We start from the raw sequence: 20,251 nt of genomic DNA, 5'->3' as shown, positions 1-20,251 counted from the left end.
TTGGGAACTTTCTCCTGCAAAGTGAATTTAATCAAATGCATAGCTTTTAGCAGCATATATGGTTAACACTGCTTTCCTATCTCTTACCGCTGTAGCACTAGATTTAGTTTACAACTTTCCTTTTGCTCTTGCAATATGATTATTTCCCAGTTTCTGCTCCATGACCTTTTCAATTCATTGCTATAAGGCTGTTACCACAGTGTCACGCTGAGAACAAGTTCTTTATGTGTTTTCCGCAACACATCTCATTTAGTGAAACAATGTTATGGAAACAACCTATGCTAAATCAAGCCCTGTTTCAGCCCAGGATTTGTACCCCTTAGGGTTTCCACAGTAACTCTGAAAAAATAGGTAGATTTTGGAAAGCTTGTGCCTCTAAGAAGTTGCTAGGAGAATTTTTGGGTCTCTCTCTTTATAAGAATTAGCACACAATGAACCTCCATCCATGCCGACAGGTTCACACTGGGATCCACTTTAAGATCTCCCCATATGGAGGGGATATTGACGCTTGTCAGGGTGCTCTCTTACTTTACCAGTGTGATCCAAATACTAGAAAATCACACGATTCACATAGTACTAAAGGTTTCAAACCCATGACACACTATGCAGCCCCTCTGCTGCATTCTCTAAAGAGCAGGGCCATCAACTATTAATTTCCTCCTATTAGGAAATTCCAATTAAATAGCTTTTCAGTTGCATTCCGAGCTTCTGGGACCTGCAATCTGCTTTCCATTTACCTCTCCAAGCACCTGATGCACAGATCATATTTTATAAGAACATAAACAACCAGCGCAATTAATCTATAGGAGGGGTGTTGTGATGGAGATGGGAAGAATAACACTAATGTCAGAGAATATATAATTGAGTCCGTATTGAGAACCCATTGAAAGATAAACATAGAAACCAACGTGAGTTTTTGACACTCACATTAGTTTAATTTGAATAGCCTTTGCATACTGTAGAAAATATTAAATAAGGAAACTCCCAAATGTGCTTGCTGGAGTTTTTGTGTTTCACGAAATTTCCACAGCTTGCTTTTATACTCCATGGAGCAGATGTTTATACCTTGAAATGCTTCTTTCCACCAGCTATTTATCATAATTTTCCAGAAGGCAGAGCTTCCTTGATGATTAATGTGAGTGAGAGTTGAAGGTTCACTCTGAACTCTCCAGGAGCCGGCCTGACAGGTACCCGCTGCCCAATAACTAATTTATCAATAACGGCCATGCCCACCAAGCTTGTCGGAGGTCTACACAGCTTGCCATATGTCAACTCTTGCCATCTGTGAGTCTCCTCAACCCACAAATAGCCTTCACCTGCAGATCTGACATTTGTCACAACTAGCCTTAGTTCCACCACTGCCTACCAGGAGCCCAATCTAAGCCAACTAGGATTGTTCCTCTTGTGTTAAGAGCCTTCCCTGGCCTAAGGAGGCACCATCCCAGATCCTCACAAATATGCATCGGACCCAACTAGAAATTACCTCCTAAATTTGGCCAAATGTTGGGGTCGGAAACTGACTCGTGGCAAGGAAGGCCAAGACAGGTTCTTTCAAAATGTTACTGCAGGATGTTCTACATTCAGAAAAGTAGAGAGCAACCCTTGTTGTTTGCGTTTTGCATCAGTTATTTCCTTTTTCTGAACCCTCCCAAAAACTCGAAGGGAAATGCAAAATTCCAGACAAAAATAAAGCTTGACTCCAGTTCCTGTTTGGGGATCTTTACGTGAGAACATGGGCCGCTGAATGCTACAGCTGACATTCTCATCAAAGATAGCAGGGTCTCGCTAGCATCCCATTCCATGATCCTGACACACCAGCTGTCCCCCTTCCTGTCGGCCAAGCGGTGGTCACCCTTATTAAAGCTCGAACAAACCTGATCCTACCATTGCATTGTACAGTGGCAGTCTGTGCAACCGTTACTGTCGTCCTAGGTTAAGACTGATGGAAAACCCATTTCTCTTCCAAGCCAAACAATTCATGCACCTAATAGGTGGTGTGATTTTCAATATGAACAGATGATTTCCAAGTAATTGTCCTGACAAAACGAATTTCAGCAAAGTCCCCTTGGATAAGCCCCTCTAGCTGACTCGCCACTTACTGAAATATAATTTGCTCAGACCATAACGGAGGTATCCATGCAAAATTGTGGCAATGTACCTGAGGGTGGCTGGAAATTTTTCTTATACTCTTGAAAATCCATGTCCTTTTTCACTCACAACGGTTAAGGAAAATAATAACAATATACAAGAAAATTAACAACACATCGAGACATTGAGTTCGAATCAATGAGGTAGCAAAGCAGATCAATGCTAAAAGGGATGCAGAGGAAGGCTCCAAATCTCCTGCTATTTTGAAATGATTTTCTCAGGCAGCGACTGCGAGGCTGAGCGTAGAGAAATGTGTTAATTAAAACATAAAAACACATAAAAAGACGAAACGTGAATGCCCCCTGTGTTCAACAGAACAGCGTTGTTTAGCGGTGCAAATTCCACGGATCCTACTTTTTTTATTAAATTAGTTTTCTTTGTGGTTTTGATTACAAGTTAAACTTTCTGAAACAGAAGCTTGATCAATATATTAAAAGATGTACGTGTTGTCACTATTTGCATAAAGACATCGAGTTGCACGAGGGAAAGCAATCCAGTGAACTCATCAGATACGCATTACGCCACAGATAAAATTAGTTTCAAAATCATGCCCATTTCGAAAAATTGAATGCTGAGATTCCAAATTTGAACAGTGATTACATTTTTAAATAACTGAATTAAAGGCGCAAAACCAATTAATAGTCAAATTAAAATGCAGTCACTTTTCGAAAATTAAGAGGTAAGTGCATGTTTCAAAAAGGTAACAGTTTCTAAAAAAGAAAACATAAGGGAAATTTGAGGAATGATGTAAAACGTAACTGCAGATTGTATTTTGATACGAGACTTTGCAGAACTTCACCTGTTTTGCACTTGAAAATTAAAAAAGATTCTACATTTTTAAATGCAGGATACCTACAAATTTTAGTGGCATGTTAAGCATAAAAATGAAAGCATTCATATTCCCAGTGGTCATCTATACCTTTGCTACCCCTCCCCTTTTGTCACATATCTCTTCTGTTTCCCATCTATGTCTCCTTTTTTACTGCACCCTAAGCGCCTGGAAGCGTTCTGCGGCATTACTTAAAAACAGGAACACTTATTAACCACTTTCAAGCCAGGGTAGAGAGCTGACCAGAGTAGAAACATTATTCCCAAAGCTGATAGAGAGTCTGGTACAGCAGGCACCTTCTCCCAAGAGAGGCACACTTTCCATGGAGGTTAGATGGGCCAAGGGCTCTTTAGCAGGGTATTTATTAATATCTGCAGACAGTCACGCGCACAGACATAAAGGTCTGTGCTAACCAGAAAGCTCAGGTTCTCATAGTTCTATATCAAACCTGGTCAGCAAATGACCATGATTATCACCTCCCTTGTGTCTTAGTTTAAACTATTGCAATTAATTCCTCTGTCCTTGAGAACCCACTTTGCCGAAATGAAGCAATAGAAAGAAGTGTTGATTGTGTGATCTTGTTTGGGAAGAAATCTTCTCAAGAATCACAGACAATCTTTTTCTGGGGACATAATTCCCTACTCCTGGGCCCATTTTTATTCACTGGGCCTTTGTACACTTGAGGAAACGGACTGAGGATTTTCAATCCTGTACCAATCCTCTGTACTCTTTTTTGCAGCCAAATCTTTTCCAAAGGCCCCCTCCCCCAGCCACAGCCCTTCCAGCAGTTACATGAAGAGCACCTCTTCCTCCTCCACAGGCTTCGACTACACGCATGATGCTGAAGCTGCGCACATGGCTGCCACTGCCATCCTCAACCTGTCTACCCGCTGCTGGGAAATGCCGGAGAATCTCAGTGCAAAGCAGGATCATCCAGGCAAGGTAGGCGAGACACAAAACTCCTGGGGATCCATGGCTGGGCTAGAAGTCACCTAATGTTCTATGTCCCAGGGGTTATTCCACTGGGAAGCTATCTGGTTGTAGCTCCTAAAGAAGCACAATAAACAATTGTGGAAATACTAAGAGGCTGCTTTGAATGACGGTCACCTTCTAGGAAGCATCAGGGTGTGTGTGAGCATCTGATGAAGCAGCTTGAGCTGGAAGGAGAACGTTCCGTTTGGTGTCTTGAAGAAGGGATTGCATTCTTGCAGAGTATGTGTCCAAGAGTAGAGCTCATACGAAGTATCTGTATATTGGGCAGACTTTATAGCGAGATACCTGAGCTCTGGCACAGACGTAGAAAGGGTAACTGGACCAATAGATTTCGCATTTTAAGCAGCTTTCACGTTTTGAGAGCTTCTTGAGTAAAGAGTGGGGCTATAGTATTGTGATGTTAGTACATTGAAGTGTGTGCATGTGTATGATTGTTATCAATATATATGTAAAGAAAGCATTGCTCTGTAGATACTTGGTGGAAGAAGGTCAGTGCTGATAGAGGGGCATAGTGATGTTCACATAGATACTTTGTTTGCTGATGTCATCACCCAGCCGTGGTTCTGTTGTTACCACATTCATTTCTATGAAGGATATAACATCTTATTTGACAAAGGGAGGCTGATGGTGGAGGCATCTTACTGTTGGCCACCGAACAGCACCGGCGATCCATTTGTCTCCTTCTTCAGGCCTAATCTTGCATTTTAGGAGAAAGTTTGTGGTGGCAAACACCCTGCTAATTTTTTGACATTGTATTCTACTCGATCCGACTACTTCCAGCATATGCCGATAGCTGTAATTAGTTATGTAAAGTGAGTTTTCCTTTCTCTATTGATTATACTGTCAGTTTACGATCCCATGGAACTCGTACTTACTTCCTACATAGATGTTTTGTTTGCTTCATGGCTTTGAAGGCTGCCTCTGAAGGCTGCCTCTGAAGACTGTGTTGAAGTTAAATATATGCCCTTTCTCAGGGGAAAGAAGGAAGCAGCATCAGACCGTAAAAAGTGACTAAATTTTTCTAAATGCGCATGGGTAACTGGTTTTCATCACAAGGAGGTGTGATCTCACTGCCCATGACACAAGAACTTCTATTGTGACTCCATAAATGTTCGTTGTGATTTGATGGTCCCGGTATAATGTTAGAGCACGGATAAAGAAACGGTTTGATTGTAGTGTGGATGGCATATAAGAAGTAGACTAATAGTGAGGCAGGAAGTCAATAATTTTTTAGCAAGGGAGTGTGGTTTTAGTAAAAGAATGGCCAGGGAATATGATTGGGGGCATGTAACGAGCTGTTGACAGTGTTGGTACACATACAAAGAGGAGTATGTAAGGCCTGTAATCGTATTAATTTCTGGGTACAGTTTAATTTTTATTTCGATTGAATCGGCTCATGGTATTATGAATGCCAACATTGAGTATGCGGTGAAATCATTCATGCAAATAAAGAACATTATGGCCTAAGAACGCCTCCACTCAGTTTCATAGGATGAATGGTACTAGTTGTGCCTTAACTTGTATGTGCAGTGGGTTTACATGTAGCAAACAATAGCACAGCAGGGATTGGGGGCCAACTGAAGATCTCCCTTTGACGTTTCAGTCTCTAGACATTGAAGTGGATGAGAATGGTACCCTTGACTTGAGCATGAACAAGCAGCGCAAACGGGACAATGCCTTTCCAAGCAGCAGCAGCTGCAGTAGCAGCCCCAGCATGAAGTCCCCGGATGTGTCCCACCGCCAAAACAGCACCAGTGCCAGCAGCAGTACCATGACCTCACCGCAGTCCAGCCAGACCTCGCGGCAGGATGACTGGGACGGCCCCATTGACTACACCAAACCACACCGGCAGCGAGAGGAGGAGCCGGAAGAGGTAGGAAGATTTTGCAACATCTCGATTGCTAGAGTGATTGTCAGGAAGTACTGTCACCAACCTACAATTATTTCAAAATAACTTCCGTCATCAGATTAGTTTGACTGCCTCTTATGCTCTGTTCATTGAGATGAACAATATTCACCTGGATTTAAAACATGCTTATAGGGAGGTATTTTGATGTCCTCTTTGGTCCTATATTCTTTCAAACTTAGGCTCAGGTTCTCAGTGAGCATAAAAATACTTGGAACATTGTTAAACTAATCTCCATTAGAGTGCATAATACCTCTCCCCGCTCAGGGAATGTGTGCTGCCTGTGTACATAGGTTTGCTTATTTTTTCCTGCTTAAAATAAGAAATATAGACATGTTTGAAGCTTTCCTCCATTGTACTTAAGTTTTAGGTTGCAAAGAAATGGTCAGGACATAAGGCGCGAGTCCAGTGTATCACACACATTAAAGACATCTTCACTGTATGTAAAGAGCAGACCTTCATAGTTGAAGTTATTAGAAACATTTTTCAATTTCAAGAGAAATTAGGGTCTCTAGGAAACCAAATGAGCAGTGTCTAAGCCTATTTTACTCTGTAAAATCATACATGGAATAAAGATACCTTCAACAAAATAATGGAGAAAAACAGGTATGACGAAGTCTGCCCTTTGCATTTATGCTCACTACTCAACCCATACAGCTATTGTTGGTCTGAGTTTGGAATTTAACAAATTACTCAGATTTTCCAATTAAAGCAATATTTTTACTTGACTTTTTTCTCTTTGCCTCTCTGTTTCTCTGTCTCTTTGTCTCTTACTGTCTTTCACTCCCACCCAACTCTACACTGTCTGCCTTGGCTCCTTTTTGCCATACAGTCTGAACAAGCAGCTGCTTCCTTCTCTTCCTCGGAGGCTGATGATCAGGAAATGCAGGAGGAGAACTTTGAGGACCGTAAATATCCAGGCGAAGTGACATTAACCAACTTCAAGCTTAAGTTCATGTCAAAGGACAACAAGAAAGAACTCCTCTCGTGAGTCACAGTCTTTTGACTTAGGACATACAATTGTGTTACTTCTACATTACAAGTATGTTTAGAAGAACTCTTAATATGTGCTTTGTTCACTTTCCAACTGTGATGTTCACGCCCAACAGTCCATCTTTAAAAAAACTAATAGCAGACACATCTTGCCGTCATTCAAGTCTCAAATGAAGAAGATGCATGTTCACCTCATATGGTATTGTGAGGGAAAGGCACATTCGTAAAATGCAGAGTCTTGGCTTGCTCAGATAATTATGTAACTTTGAGCTATTGTTGTTCTTCTTTGAGTTTCACCAAGTAAGACTCTATAGTCATATTTTGGTAGCTTCACAACTGCCTATGAGCATGCCAGGTATCCCAGTCAGTCACAGTATGGTTACCATAGCGAATAACACACGGGGGAAGTTTCTGACTATGTTCTACCAACTCTCTTTTGAGCCAGTATCCACCACAAGACATTAACTTGGTATCATAAGTCACAAACAGAGTAAATACAAAAATTATTAGACCATTTATCTTTAGCCTTACATACATTGTGGTTTTAAATATGTGCTCTATTCCCAAAGGCACAGCATAGTTTCATCCTCCCCCCTCTTTAATTTGGTTTTGAAATGCCCACATATTAGTCTGTACTTTCTGTAGACACTGTGCCAAGGAAGTGGTTTCTTTTCAAATGAATCCTTCAGGGTTTTTTCCTAGCTTTGGTGGGCCCATGCATGACCACGGGTGCCGTACAATTAGCTAAAAATGCGTAAAGACTTGTCAACTGTACTTAGGCAGTTGCTTGGTCCCTCGCAATTGCAATTCCATATGTGGTAACTTGTCATGAACCCAAATGAAAAGTGATACAGAACAAGATAGCACAGCCCTGTGATGGGGCCTTTGCTTCCTGAACTGACTGACTGGCAGCACACAGATCTCCCACTTAACTTACGTGAAAAATTGATATTCTCCCACCCAGATATTTTGCTGCACAGCGGGATATTCGGCCGATACACGATGGGGGGTACCCCAGTCCAAAAGGGGGCGATGCAGCAAAGAAAGCAGGAGGATCCCTCCTGAATGAGTAAGTTGTAATAATTTGCAAACAAAAAGAAAATGTACATACGTTTTGGCAGTTTCAGGAGACAGCCTTCTGCGGGGACCTGGGAGCCCAGGTCTGCTTGCACCTGACCACATTATGTATCTGGGTGATTATTATGGGTGGGCGCTTCTGTGTTTGAAAACAGTCTGGCAGATCCTGGAGGCAATATACCCCATGGTTCACCTTGCACAGGTGTGTGGGAGATTTTACACCACAGATACTCACTATATGACCTCTCTTTCAGGCATCAATGTTTCTAATGTAAGGTAATTTGATTAATATTGTTTTCCTCTGCCTACACTATGACCCACAGATAAACATAGATTGAGATTCCATTACCTGAAATGCTTGTGCACTCTAACTTCGAGACTGAATAACCCAAAAGCCATTTCTGGCTCCCTAAAATGGCACTAATGTTTGTTATAACATTGCCACTTGAATTTGGATTTCATTTCAGCTCTTATTTGGACCCACTCCTTTAGTTATTTTTTATGTTCCTGTTGCCCATGTGTTGGAAAGTAGTTGCCACTCTTAAAGAAAACTGCATTTTTTTAAAGAAAGCTGCACCTCATACACAAGTTGTAAATATTATTATTTTAAGATTTGCATAACAGCCAGAACAATTAAGGTATGAGGGCGCTTAACATATAACTCAAAATCAAGGAGGCGTGAACGGGAATTACATCAGTAAAGGGAACGGTTAGCTGCAGATAGCCTCCAATTAAAAAGGCAAGTATCACCCAGGATAGATTGGAGAAGCAGTCTAATCAAAGAATATTGTCATAGGATAGTAATTGTTATCTCTCCAGGTGAGAGCCAGAAATAGCAGTAGGTGATTTAGTCAAGAACCGTTTAAACAAATGAGTTATGAGTTGTTTTCTGAGGGCTGGTAAAGGAGTTATTGTCCTGAGGGGAGTGAAAAGCAAGTCTGTTGATAATGCAGCCACCAAGAAGGACTGTTTGCTGGTGGTGGATTATTTGAACTTGGGTGCCTCAAGTAGAAGTGATTCCTTGCTTCTCAGACCTCTGTTTCTTCTAATGATGGTCTTGAGTTTGACCAAGACCGGTGGAGTGTTGTCAGATATAGCCTGATAAGTAAGGATGCAGGATTCCTTTGGCAATGATCAATTTGTCTCGCTCAGTTACAGTGATGGGATAAAACAGAAACTAAAGGGGAGCCCCTAAAATCGAAGGCAAATGCATCACATTCTGTATGCACATGTATTGTTAGATATGCTTACAAGCGCGTCTATAAAGTTGATACTCCATACAAACTTAGAAAATATGGCTTTTTTAACAAGGCTAGCACTAAGGTCATCCCTTGAGATATCTAATCTTGGTATATATTGCCAGTTACCAATGCTGTATTAGTGTTATGCCACAGTTAAAAAAAAAAAAGATTATGTGGTATAATTCATACCTTCTTCACTCCAAAGGATTACCTTTACAGGTGGCAACCATGTTTTTCTCGTTCTGGGAAATTGTGTAATGCCATGTTTGAGCTGTAAATGCATAAAATATTCTGGAATATAACAAATGTTCCTTTAGGAAGCAAGTCCTTACAGAACAAAAAACCCATTCTACTGTGGAGTATGAATCGCACCTATGGTGTTGTCCATTGGCCCTAGTCATTAATGAGTCATGTTTGTGTTCTTTGGTCATACCTATTAAACGGTGTTGGCCATGACTGACCCTACCTAGTAATAGTGAAGTAGCTATAGTCATATTAGTAAACCGACCACTATTGTAAGTAGAGGTCGTTGTCGATTCTGCCTAGCAACGTTGACCATTGAACATTGTTGACAGCCATTGTTGGTCGTGACCTTTAACTATTGCAGTATGCAATTGCTGGTCCTGACCTTTAAATATAGTGGACCGTTGTTGGCCCTGAACATTAAATATTTTTGTGGTATTTTTTAGTTCTGCACAGTAACTGTTTTATTGGCTCGTTGGTTCTGACAAGTAGTCCTGTCATTGGTAATTTTTGTTTCTGCCCAATGATCCATGTCTCTGGCCACTGGCGGGCCTGTCTAATGAAGGTCATGCCTGCCATTGTCAGTCCTACTGAGGAATGTATTGTGTTTATGTCTTTCTAATTTATCCCAATTTTACTTTACAAATGGCGTGCTTTAGCTCAGCTTTTCAAGTCTATAGCTGTGCAGGAGAAAAGGGTTAGAAAGGTGGAATTCCGTAGTATGGGAACAAAGATTGTTTTAATTTCTTGAAATGTTGAGCCCACATTACCTAAACACAAAAGTCCTCTTAAAATGTTGACTTTTGAGTTAGAGTTTCATCAGTGCAATGCATGCACACTATTTTCAAAAGCCCTTTGAAGAAAGCATACTGTCTCCCTAGGCCCAAATTGGGCAGTATGATACTAAAATGTGCTTTCTAAACCCTCTCTTTCATAAAGCAACAATGGGTTGGGAAGAGTTATCACCTGTGACAGGTGCCCTATTGCAACTGCGGGTATTTGTTGCTGAAGTTCCCCTTCTGTAAAACTTTCCACCCCCCTTTAAATATTTAATTTGAGCTCTTTGTCTTTGAGGCTAACCGCATCTTTGAAACAAGGAGTTAACCCTTTCTGCATCTTTTTTATTCAGCTGCCCAACCCCTGGCTGTGATGGCAGTGGACACATCACTGGAAACTACGCCTCTCATCGAAGGTTTGTCCCTCCCTATGGTATTCTCCAAAGCTACAGGTCTTCAGCGTTTGGGTTTATTTTTTGGGCTTATTTTTTAATAGCGCTGATGGTTTGGTCTATTCTCCCCCCTTTTTTTTGGCTTACCCAGGTATCATATCTCTTCTCTTTCAGTCTTTCTGGTTGCCCTCTTGCTGACAAGAGCCTCAGAAACCTCATGGCTGCTCACTCTGCTGACCTCAAGTATGTTTGCGCTAAACTTGAATCTCCTTTCGCCATGTGGCCGTGCTCTAGCTTCTTCCTCTGTCTCCTCCTCTTTTCTTAGTCACGCCAACCAAAATCTACCTACTCAGGCTCCTGTATCTGGACCCACGGTTCCGACCCAGGTCCTTGTCACAATTTGAGGGGTAAATCATGGAATAACCATGGTGGCTATCCAGGATGGAACCAATAACAAAGTCCATATTAAAATAGTCATGGACATACCATCCTCAAAGTCAAATTATACGGGTTTTGCAATGCAAACATGCAAAACCATTTAAATATGAATTTTGGGGGTAAAAAAGGAGGCAAAGCCTGTGAGATCTATTTTAATGCAAATACCACAGGTTCAAATCCCAGAGGTCCCCTCAGAAATTCATCTATCTCACAACAATAAAGTGAGCATTAAAATTGACAACATTTGGAATAGTATTCTTTTAAATTGCTGGATTCTCTTCTTATGCTTATGAAATCCAGTTGGTTAGAAAAATAAGTATTTTTTTGATAAATTGACTCTTCAGACAAAAAGCACAAATCATGGGAAACTCATGAAAAAGGGCAAACAGAAATGGCAAGAATGATAGATTTATTTCACCACCGCTTGGGATGGGTGTGGTGGGGGAGTTGTGATACTAAAAAAAAACTACACCCCCAAAGTAACCCCAAAGCTTCCATGATATTGCAACCAGCCCGCTCACTGCGACAGATTTGATGGGAGAAGTTGGGTTGTGGGCAGATTTTCCGTTGGCAGCTTACTTTTTACTTTCTTACTTTCTCTTCTGCTGTCGTCCCACTTTGTAACATTGTAAGGTAAAGAGATGTGCGGGCTCACTGGTTAGTATCTGATGATCTGGACCAAATAGGTTGCCATGTTCCCTAGTCCTTGTATTTCCTCTTTTTCAGCTGTAAGTTCGAAGGAGATTTTCAAATTGTTCTGAAACTTTTTCAAAGTGTGTTAGGTGAAACATTTTCACCCAGCAGTCTTGTTATTTTCTTGGGTGTTGGTACCAATTCCGTAGTCCATAAAGTGATGGTTGGACTAGATGTTGAATGTATTTAGAATGGCAGGGTCTTTCACCCAAATAGGGATGAGTATGGCCTATGAAGGTTCCCATGTGCAGGTCCTCTAGAAATTAAGTTTTGTTTCTTGCTAGTACGTCCTTCTACCAGTAAATTGGCAAGTGAGAACTTTATTTCCCATTGTGACGGAGAGCTTGTTTTTGTAATCTTCACTAAGATCCAACAAAGTGTGCTTATGATTAGCATAGCCGTAAGGGTCCCTGTGTACTCACTCTGGAGAATGCCATAGAATGAGAATCAGAAAAACAAGCAGCTGCCGCAGGAGTGAGTTTGGATAGCCAAAAGCCAGAGACGTTTTAAGGTGTGGGCTAAGTAGGCAATTGCCCAGAGCCGTCCGCTTCCAAGGGACCCCTGATGAACTTTCTCTCTAGCTCGTTTCTGTATATTTTGGTATCTTATTCTTCAACGTATAATTAAATATGATTAGGCAACATAGGGCTTGAATTAGGAAAAAAGGGTAGTAAAATGTGAATTTATACTAAACAGGGGTCCCTAAAATATTTCCTGCCCAGAGCTCTCAAAATCTTTAAGATGTCACTGCCAAGAGCAGACTCAGTTGCAGATTTGGGTTTGTAGTGAATGTGCTGTGACATAAGCACACTTTGAGGCACATGTAATTAGTGCCCAAAAAATGAATTGAAATGATTTATGTGTTTGTATCTAGTGCATGATTGGAGAAATGTGAGGGGGCCACACAGGCACACAAGGTAGAGAACCCATTGGGTTACACCATAGAACATCTCACTCACCATTGGATTGGATTACACTGCTAGGATCAAGATGGCTTCAAAAGGAGGTGCGGTATAGGGGTCCAGTTGCGCGTGACAACTGGCTAATGAGTCTTAGGAACCACAGTGGCTTCACAAAGTACCATTTGGTTACACATACATTTTACCTGTAAAAACAAGATTTTGATCCCAGTGTTGGTTTGTGATTGATCTGTGTATTCAGTCTGTGGTTGAATTGAGTTTGTCTCACCCCTAAACATTGTGGGTTTAAGAAAAAGAAGGATGAAGCAGTTGACAGTTTAGTCTGGTCAAAGGACACTCATGAAAGTAGGCGTTCAGTAGTAATGCATGCCTCAGTGATGTTCATTTGTATATTCAGTTACACTACTGGGCTGAGCAGAGCCATTAAAGGAAGTCTTGCTCCATCCTGTATTTCTTAACCTGTTCCGTGCGGCCGTTTATCCCGCTGTGTGCGGCATTTTCATAAATACCATGTTACATGACGAGCTCACCTTGTCATCCGCACAGGGTAGGTAATGCTGATCATCAGCATGGAAGGGGTTAAAGAACAGAAAACCACCTGTCATTCATTTCTAGGTCAGTGTAGATTTGGCTTACTACGTTCCTCACAGTGATTTGCAAATATCCCCAAATTACAAGATTCTCTTTTGCAGTTTGAGTACGCCCAAGACATCTCTTTACGCTTCACTTCCTTACATGCAGGACTTCAACACTGGGAATACTCTTCCTGCGTTGCCAAAGACCATGTGCCAGGATCGTCTAGCAAAACATAACCAATTATTTCCCAATAAATATCTTGACTTTTTCTTCAGATAACAGACCTCAGACTGTTATAATCCTTGAACAGATCCTGGGACATGAGTCAAAAGCAATCTATGTTTTTGTCCCTCACAAGATACGTGCATGCTGGGTCCTGTTTTGCAATAGTCTGTATGTTTGATGTATTTTATATTAACCCTGAATTGTTCACAGGCTCCAACTCCGATTCTCACAGGCAGCATATGTTGACAAAAGTACCAGGCACACCTGCATGCCTTCTTGAAATCTGGGTTTGTTGTAGTATAGGGCTTACAAATTTTCGTTCGGTGATGTACTTTAATGCTGCTACTTAGGGTCAGTAGAAGTAGGTGAGTCAAGGGTTCATCACAAACATATTGTCTTTCACCTCTATTGTTAAAGGGACAGAGTATGACCTGGTAGCCTTCATCTCTGTGACCAATCCACTCGTCTCTGTGGTCGAGGCAACAGAGCACATTAGCTTGAGCATAATATTACTTCTGGGATACAGAATCCACCATTTCTGTGGCCGAAGATCCACAATTTTCTTGGGATGATGTACAGAGATCCCTACAGTTAGGGGTGGACTCGCCTTTTATTCCATCAGTCATTTATCCGGGTGGCTGGAGCCCACTGTTGGTGTCTCTGTCACTTTACCTAGCTCTCCGAAATTAATTGCAGGCAGCACAGGGGACTTTAAGAGAGAGAGAATGAGAGATTAGAGAGAGGGGAAAAAGAATAGAGGGAGAATTGTATTGTATTAATGGATAGAAGGAGGACATGTGGGGGGGCGGGGCTAGTTTGAGCATTTTTTCATGGGCTGCTTTTGGCACTCCAGTCAGGCCCTGCTTACATTTGAGGCCTCAGGTTCTGACGCCACCACCTCCGTTGCTTGGTGTTGGACAATGGATTATCTCTTCTTGTGCTGCAAGCCGTGTTTGACAACTCCAGTGCATGTAGCACAGCATTTCTCTCTCTGTATGGTACCAGTAGTGCGGGTACTATGGAGTCTGCAACTGCTGGACCTGCAAGTCGTATTGAGTGCAGAATGCGGGTCATCACATCTGATCCTCTCGCCTCTAAAATACAGATCCTGACAGGTGCACGAGCAAAGACTCCACACATATCAGACATAGAATGTTCAAATGCTGGCATAGTTCTCAGGGACACCAGGCTTAGTCAGACCACCACTCAACCTGCTCTTCTTCAAGAAGCCCTCACACCAATCTCAGCTGAAGAGTTTCTACAACTCCAAAAGCATTAATAAAAGTTTAGCTATTGGCAGTAATAAATATGCCCACCACGGTGCATCAGTAGGCAGTTTGTAGAATACATTTTCCCTATGGTGTGGGGAAGAGTGACTTTAAAAAAAGCTAAGGAAACCGAGTTGGATGGGAATTTAGGAATATGGGTTATGGCCATCTCTATTTGGCAGGATTTGATGGCCTCATGCTGAATGCAGTCACATTACGATACTGTGCACCTTACCCCTCCTAAATCCTTCGGTGTGTTTTTCCTTAGGTGCCCTACACCCGGCTGCGATGGCTCCGGTCACATCACAGGAAATTATGCATCGCATAGAAGGTGAGTCTTCGGGTATAACTGTCTTTTTTATACAGGGTATTGTAATAAATCACTCACCTTTATCAGCAGCATATACATCAACTGGAGCATGAACAATTATGTTTCCTGAGATGCAGTTTCATGCATGCACAATTCTTATACATTTGTTGGGGTTACTTTATTAAAATACTAACAGCCTGATTCATCAATCTCCCGTTTTGCGAGCCCCTAATAGCGATTCATAAGGAATCGCTATTAAGGACTTGCAAAACGGGATTCATGTAGAAATTGCATAAAGAAATGCGATTCCTACACATTCCTTATTTGCGATTAGCAAATTGCTAATCGCAAATAAGGAATAACTCCCCATTCATTCCTATGGGCCTAAAGGCTGATAGGAATGAATGGGGAGTTATTCCTTATTTGCGAATAGCAATTTGCTAATAGCAAATAAGATAGCGATTTCAAGGGTGCCAGGGGTGTCCAAAGGACACCCTGTAGCACCACTGAAATGTAATCTACATTGGTGTTGCGCACACACATGTCCAAAGCACATGTGTGTGTGTAACATGCAACTTAGAAAAATGCATTTAAATGCATTTTTCTAAGTTTTTGCTATTTACCACGAGGTTTGACCTCGCGGTAAATAGCGGCCAAAAATTGCGATTTCGGTATTTTAAAATGGTTCATGAATTGCATTTAAGGAATCTCAAATAGAGATTCCTTAAATGCAATTCCTCGCAAATATGCGAATTCTTTAATAGCAAATTTTGCATTTGGGATGATGAATCCCAAATGCAAAAATTGCACTCGCAAAGGGCCAGATTCTCAGAATCTGGCCCTTTGCGAGTGCAATTAAGCTTGATGAATCAGGCTGTAAGTTCCTGTTTTAGAGTTTGGCGGACAGGGTACTTGCAAACTTGTTGGAGTACTGTGTCCGCAAAACCCTCGGTCTGCGTGCCTCATTTAGAGACGGTTGGACCTTACATTTTCCGTTGATGTTTACTCTATCGACTGAAAGTTTACTCCAACTGCCTGACGTAGCAGAGGCCATCAAGAGGTATTACACTGCTCGCCCTACTTACTGTGGCCGGTGTAATGTCTTTCTTTCTGTTCATTCCCATTAGGAAAAACCTGGCAGTGAGGAACAGAAAGAAAAAAAAAACTTTGGAAACGTTTGGTAAATGGCTGTCCATAAATATTGTTGTACATTGAAGGAATGACTATGAGGGCAGTTGCTTTCAGTGTACATTTATCTTAAAATTTGGAGGACGGCAGTTTGACAGGTTGGCAAAGGTAATGTCCTCCGTCACCCTGATGGACGGAGTACCGTTTCGTCAAACCTTAAATCAGACCCCAAGTCTCTGGAGCAGTCCACAACCATATTTCTAGAAGACACACACTGCGGTGCACTTAATGAGCTGAACCTATTTGTGTGTCCCTTGAACAACCACACATCACACCGCTGGAAAATACACCCACACACACCCCGCACCTAGGGTACACACATATATTCTATGCCTCTGTAACACAAACATGCAGCCAATCTATAAAAAATATATGCACTATAACTTTGGCACAAATACAGAGACATTATGGTACTACTATGCTCCTGCATTCGCACTCAACAAGCCTCTTACCGCCTACTTTCCACAAGCCTTCTCAGAAACAAAAGGCATGTGAGAATATGTGACCATCTTTTTAAGATAGTACCGAAGTTGCTATGGGAATTCAAATATTCTGCTCTTGTCGGGGACCTAGTATCAGAATTGGTGGGCCAGAAGCAGCACTATTGGCATATGGGTTATACATGTACTTCCAAATCCATTAGGGTATCAGTGGAGAAAAAACAGAGGACTTTCCTCAGTGACTGTCTCAGGGGGGCACCCTCTGCAGAACCTCACTACATACAAGGGGGCAGGCATTAACTGAGTATCAGAATAAGGCCTCAATTTTTAAAGTTCCTCTAGGATGAAGGATGGGGGAGAATACCAAGATTGTGTACTCTCACAATCTTCACTTCTATAAGTGCTGTGATAAAGGGAATGTACGTTGGGCACAATATTGTAATGACTAATTGAAAGTGGTGAAAAGTGCTATTTAATTTCTGCCCATTTAGCTAGAGAATGAACTCTGTGAATTTGCGTTTTTCTTCCATTAACCACAGTGAGTTAGAGTGAATGATATCCTGTTGAGAATGTTAGCATCAAGCTCCCACAATAAAATGTTTGGAGGCCTGTTCATCAAGGACCAGACGTTGTGAAATTCTAAGGGATAGGGGAGGACTGATGAAAAATCCCAAGGAGAAACTCTTCGGGCTCTTACGGGGGACTCATATTGAAACCATGCACAGGTTCGGATCCTCACAGACTGACAGTTAAAGATAGAGCAAGGTTCATATGGAATAAGGTTTCTCTGCAGAAAGGTTCATGCAAGAATCATGACATTTCAAAACATGTGACACTGTTTGTAGTCCTAACCATCAAGTGGCACCATTGCTAATAGTTGGCAACATAAGTAGTGGAAGTTTGTGCTGCAAAATTTTTATTCTGCCGTATTTCTGTGCCTCTTTCGACATGTGCAAAAACATGGTTTATTTAAAATATTGTTTGAAAAGGCTTTCGAAAGTTGGCTTTGCTACCTTGATACAACATTATCTTCTGTTCGCTATGCAAGAGAATGACAATCACGTAGAAGCATCGACTGAATGCATGTTGAAGAATCACTGACTATAACCACTATCATTGTTTAATTTTTTCTGTAGTTTGTCAGGTTGCCCTCGTGCCAAGAAAGGTGGACTAAAGGTTACTCCGACCAAGGACGACAAGGAAGATCCTGAGTTGATGAAGTAAGTGTTCACTGGGCTTGAGTGTGGTTGATCTCCTTGTGGTACCAGGAGCTTCCTCTAAACCAGACATTTAGGATCCTGGTAATCATCTACACATCTCAATAACAGTAGATAGAAATTAGGGCCACTGTCCCATCACAGTTGCTGTAAGAGACTACTTGTGATCCTAGGCTGCAAGGATTGAAAACCAGGCTCCTCCCTGTCCTATGACATCCTTCAATTTATTTCAACCACAGCTAGGAGGGACTCTTGGCTGGTAGCAACTTGGTTTGAGAAGTATTAGGTTATTTCTACATCATGAGTCACCATTGTTCTGTTTCTGATTACTGTTTCTGTGTGCAGTAATCAGGAATCATTTAATCGCATGTGCACAAGGAGATTTTACATGGCAGGGCCGCCACAAAGTTCCTATATTCCGTCTTCTGACCACCATGGCTCCGAAAACCTCTATTGACTTTGTAATTTGTAGTGTATTTATGACTGTAGTGCACTAGGTTTGTAAGTGAAATGAAATGAAATGAAAAAAGGCTTTTATATAGTGCATGGCTACCCGGGAGCATCCCAGTGCTGTAGCGACAACTAGAGTTGACATGACCCCTACGGAAAATGCCAGATCTTTAGCTGTTTCCAGAATGTAAGATGGTCGGATGCCCTACGTAGGTACAGCGGAAGGGTGTTCCAGCGTCTGGAGGCGTTATATGAAAAGAGCCGGCCGCCACTTCTAGCCTTCTTGATCCTGGCTACCGCTACTAGGTGGAGCTCATCTGAGCGAAGTCTTCTGTTAGCCTTATAAGGGCGGGTCAAGGTTTTGATGATAGGTGTTCCACTCCCTTCGAGAGACTTGTGGGCAACGCAGAGGGCTTTGAAATTGATTCTATTTTGCACCGGGAGCCAATGGAGGGCACATAGCGCAGGCTTTGCTGAACAACGGTTGTGGTTCCCCGTGAGCAGCCTTGCTGCAGAGTTTTGTACAATCTGCAGTTTCATGACCACTGTGTTTGGGGCACCTAGGTAGAGGGCATTGCCATAATCTATCCTTGAGAGAATTAGGGCCTGGACCAGCAGTTTTTTTGCTTGAGCAGGATAGGATGCACTTTGAGGATCATTCTTAGCAAGCCGTAACAGGATGCAGCAGTCTTCCTGGCTTAAGCTTTAAATGTGAGGTCTAGATCTAACCAGATGCCGGGACTTTTTATCTCGGTTTTTGGGGTCGGTACCGGGCCCATACATGCTGGCTACGTGGTACTTGATTGAAAGCTTAGATGGTTGCCGAGAAGCATAAGCTCGGTTTTATCACCATTAAGTTTTAGCTGTTTTAAGTTAAGTTCCTTTGTCCTACCTCCTTTTCACAATTACAAAAGAGGGTAGTAGTGGACTAAGAATCGCAGCTCTTGTTGGTGTACAAATTGTAGTGGGAATGCAGCAATAGATGAAAACCACAAGAAATGTTGGGATGGTGCTCCTGGGGTTATCCCACACCCTACTACCAAAGGTGTGAGTTCACAATTGGACTAAAAGATTCAATGTGACAACCATATGACAAGGAAAACCATAGCACTCAATGCGTAATCATAGTAAACATTAAAGTCCAAAAAGTATGGACTTGTGTTGAGAAGAGAATGTTCTTTATTGTAACGATATGTAGATTAAATGATCTTCAGTACATTCATGTTTCACAAATTCATATTCTTGAGTTCCCAATACTGGATAACAGCCGACACGTGTTTTGTCATTCAGTGACCTTTTCAAGGCTTAATAGGTATTGAGATTCTTGGAAGAATATGCAGAAACCAAGTGGGAACAGATGTATTGTTCTGTTTCAGAGAGCAGCACTTTAAAGTATGGTCATATGCTGCCAATGATGCGAAAAGTTGTGAACAGCAAAGAACAATGTAAACGAGGCAAAAAGTATGTAATCTAGAGTGGACAACGATCTTCTGATGTATGTCAGAAACGGTTCCAATACGGTGGGGACAACATTTAAGAGACTGAGTATGATCACCGTGATATATACCTAAAAGCAGACCTTGATAAGCCCCTGTATCGGGCAAAATCACTTCCAATCCGTGAGACTCTTCTCAACACAAGTCCCTGTTGTTTGGACTTTATATGTTTTCTATGATTACACATTGAGTGCTATGGTTGACCTTGTCACCTTTTCACAATAAACATCTGCATGTAGACCTCTACAGCTTACTTATACTAAAAGTGCATCAGAGTGCATCTTTGTTCAGAAACCATCTTATAGATTGTCATGCTGTAAAATAAATGCATCTCTCTAGGCAAAGACTGCCAAGACTACAGTAAGTCAGTATAGTGTAGGAGGGTGATGTAGAATTTCCCTGCTTATAGAGTCCCACTGTCAATGAGCAATG

At 41.7% G+C, this 20,251-nt stretch overlaps 1 protein-coding gene across 1 annotated transcript in view; it reads left to right on the top strand.

The window, feature by feature from the left end:
• The window catches only part of MYT1 (myelin transcription factor 1), a 67,435-nt gene that overhangs the window by 31,816 nt on the left and 15,368 nt on the right, over positions 1-20,251 (top strand). The window contains exons 11-18 of the mRNA XM_078652957.1: positions 3,717-3,919; positions 5,574-5,843; positions 6,709-6,863; positions 7,834-7,938; positions 10,560-10,622; positions 10,773-10,841; positions 14,987-15,049; positions 17,793-17,876. Coding sequence (XP_078509083.1) covers positions 3,717-3,919; positions 5,574-5,843; positions 6,709-6,863; positions 7,834-7,938; positions 10,560-10,622; positions 10,773-10,841; positions 14,987-15,049; positions 17,793-17,876 — 1,012 coding nt within the window. The remainder of the gene's footprint in view (positions 1-3,716; positions 3,920-5,573; positions 5,844-6,708; positions 6,864-7,833; positions 7,939-10,559; positions 10,623-10,772; positions 10,842-14,986; positions 15,050-17,792; positions 17,877-20,251) is intronic.

Source organism: Lissotriton helveticus, chromosome 7, assembly GCF_964261635.1.
Source record: "Lissotriton helveticus chromosome 7, aLisHel1.1, whole genome shotgun sequence".
Lineage (NCBI taxonomy): Eukaryota > Metazoa > Chordata > Amphibia > Caudata > Salamandridae > Lissotriton > Lissotriton helveticus.
Note: the sequence above shows the minus strand (reverse complement) of the source record. Positions and strands in the feature narration are given on the sequence as shown.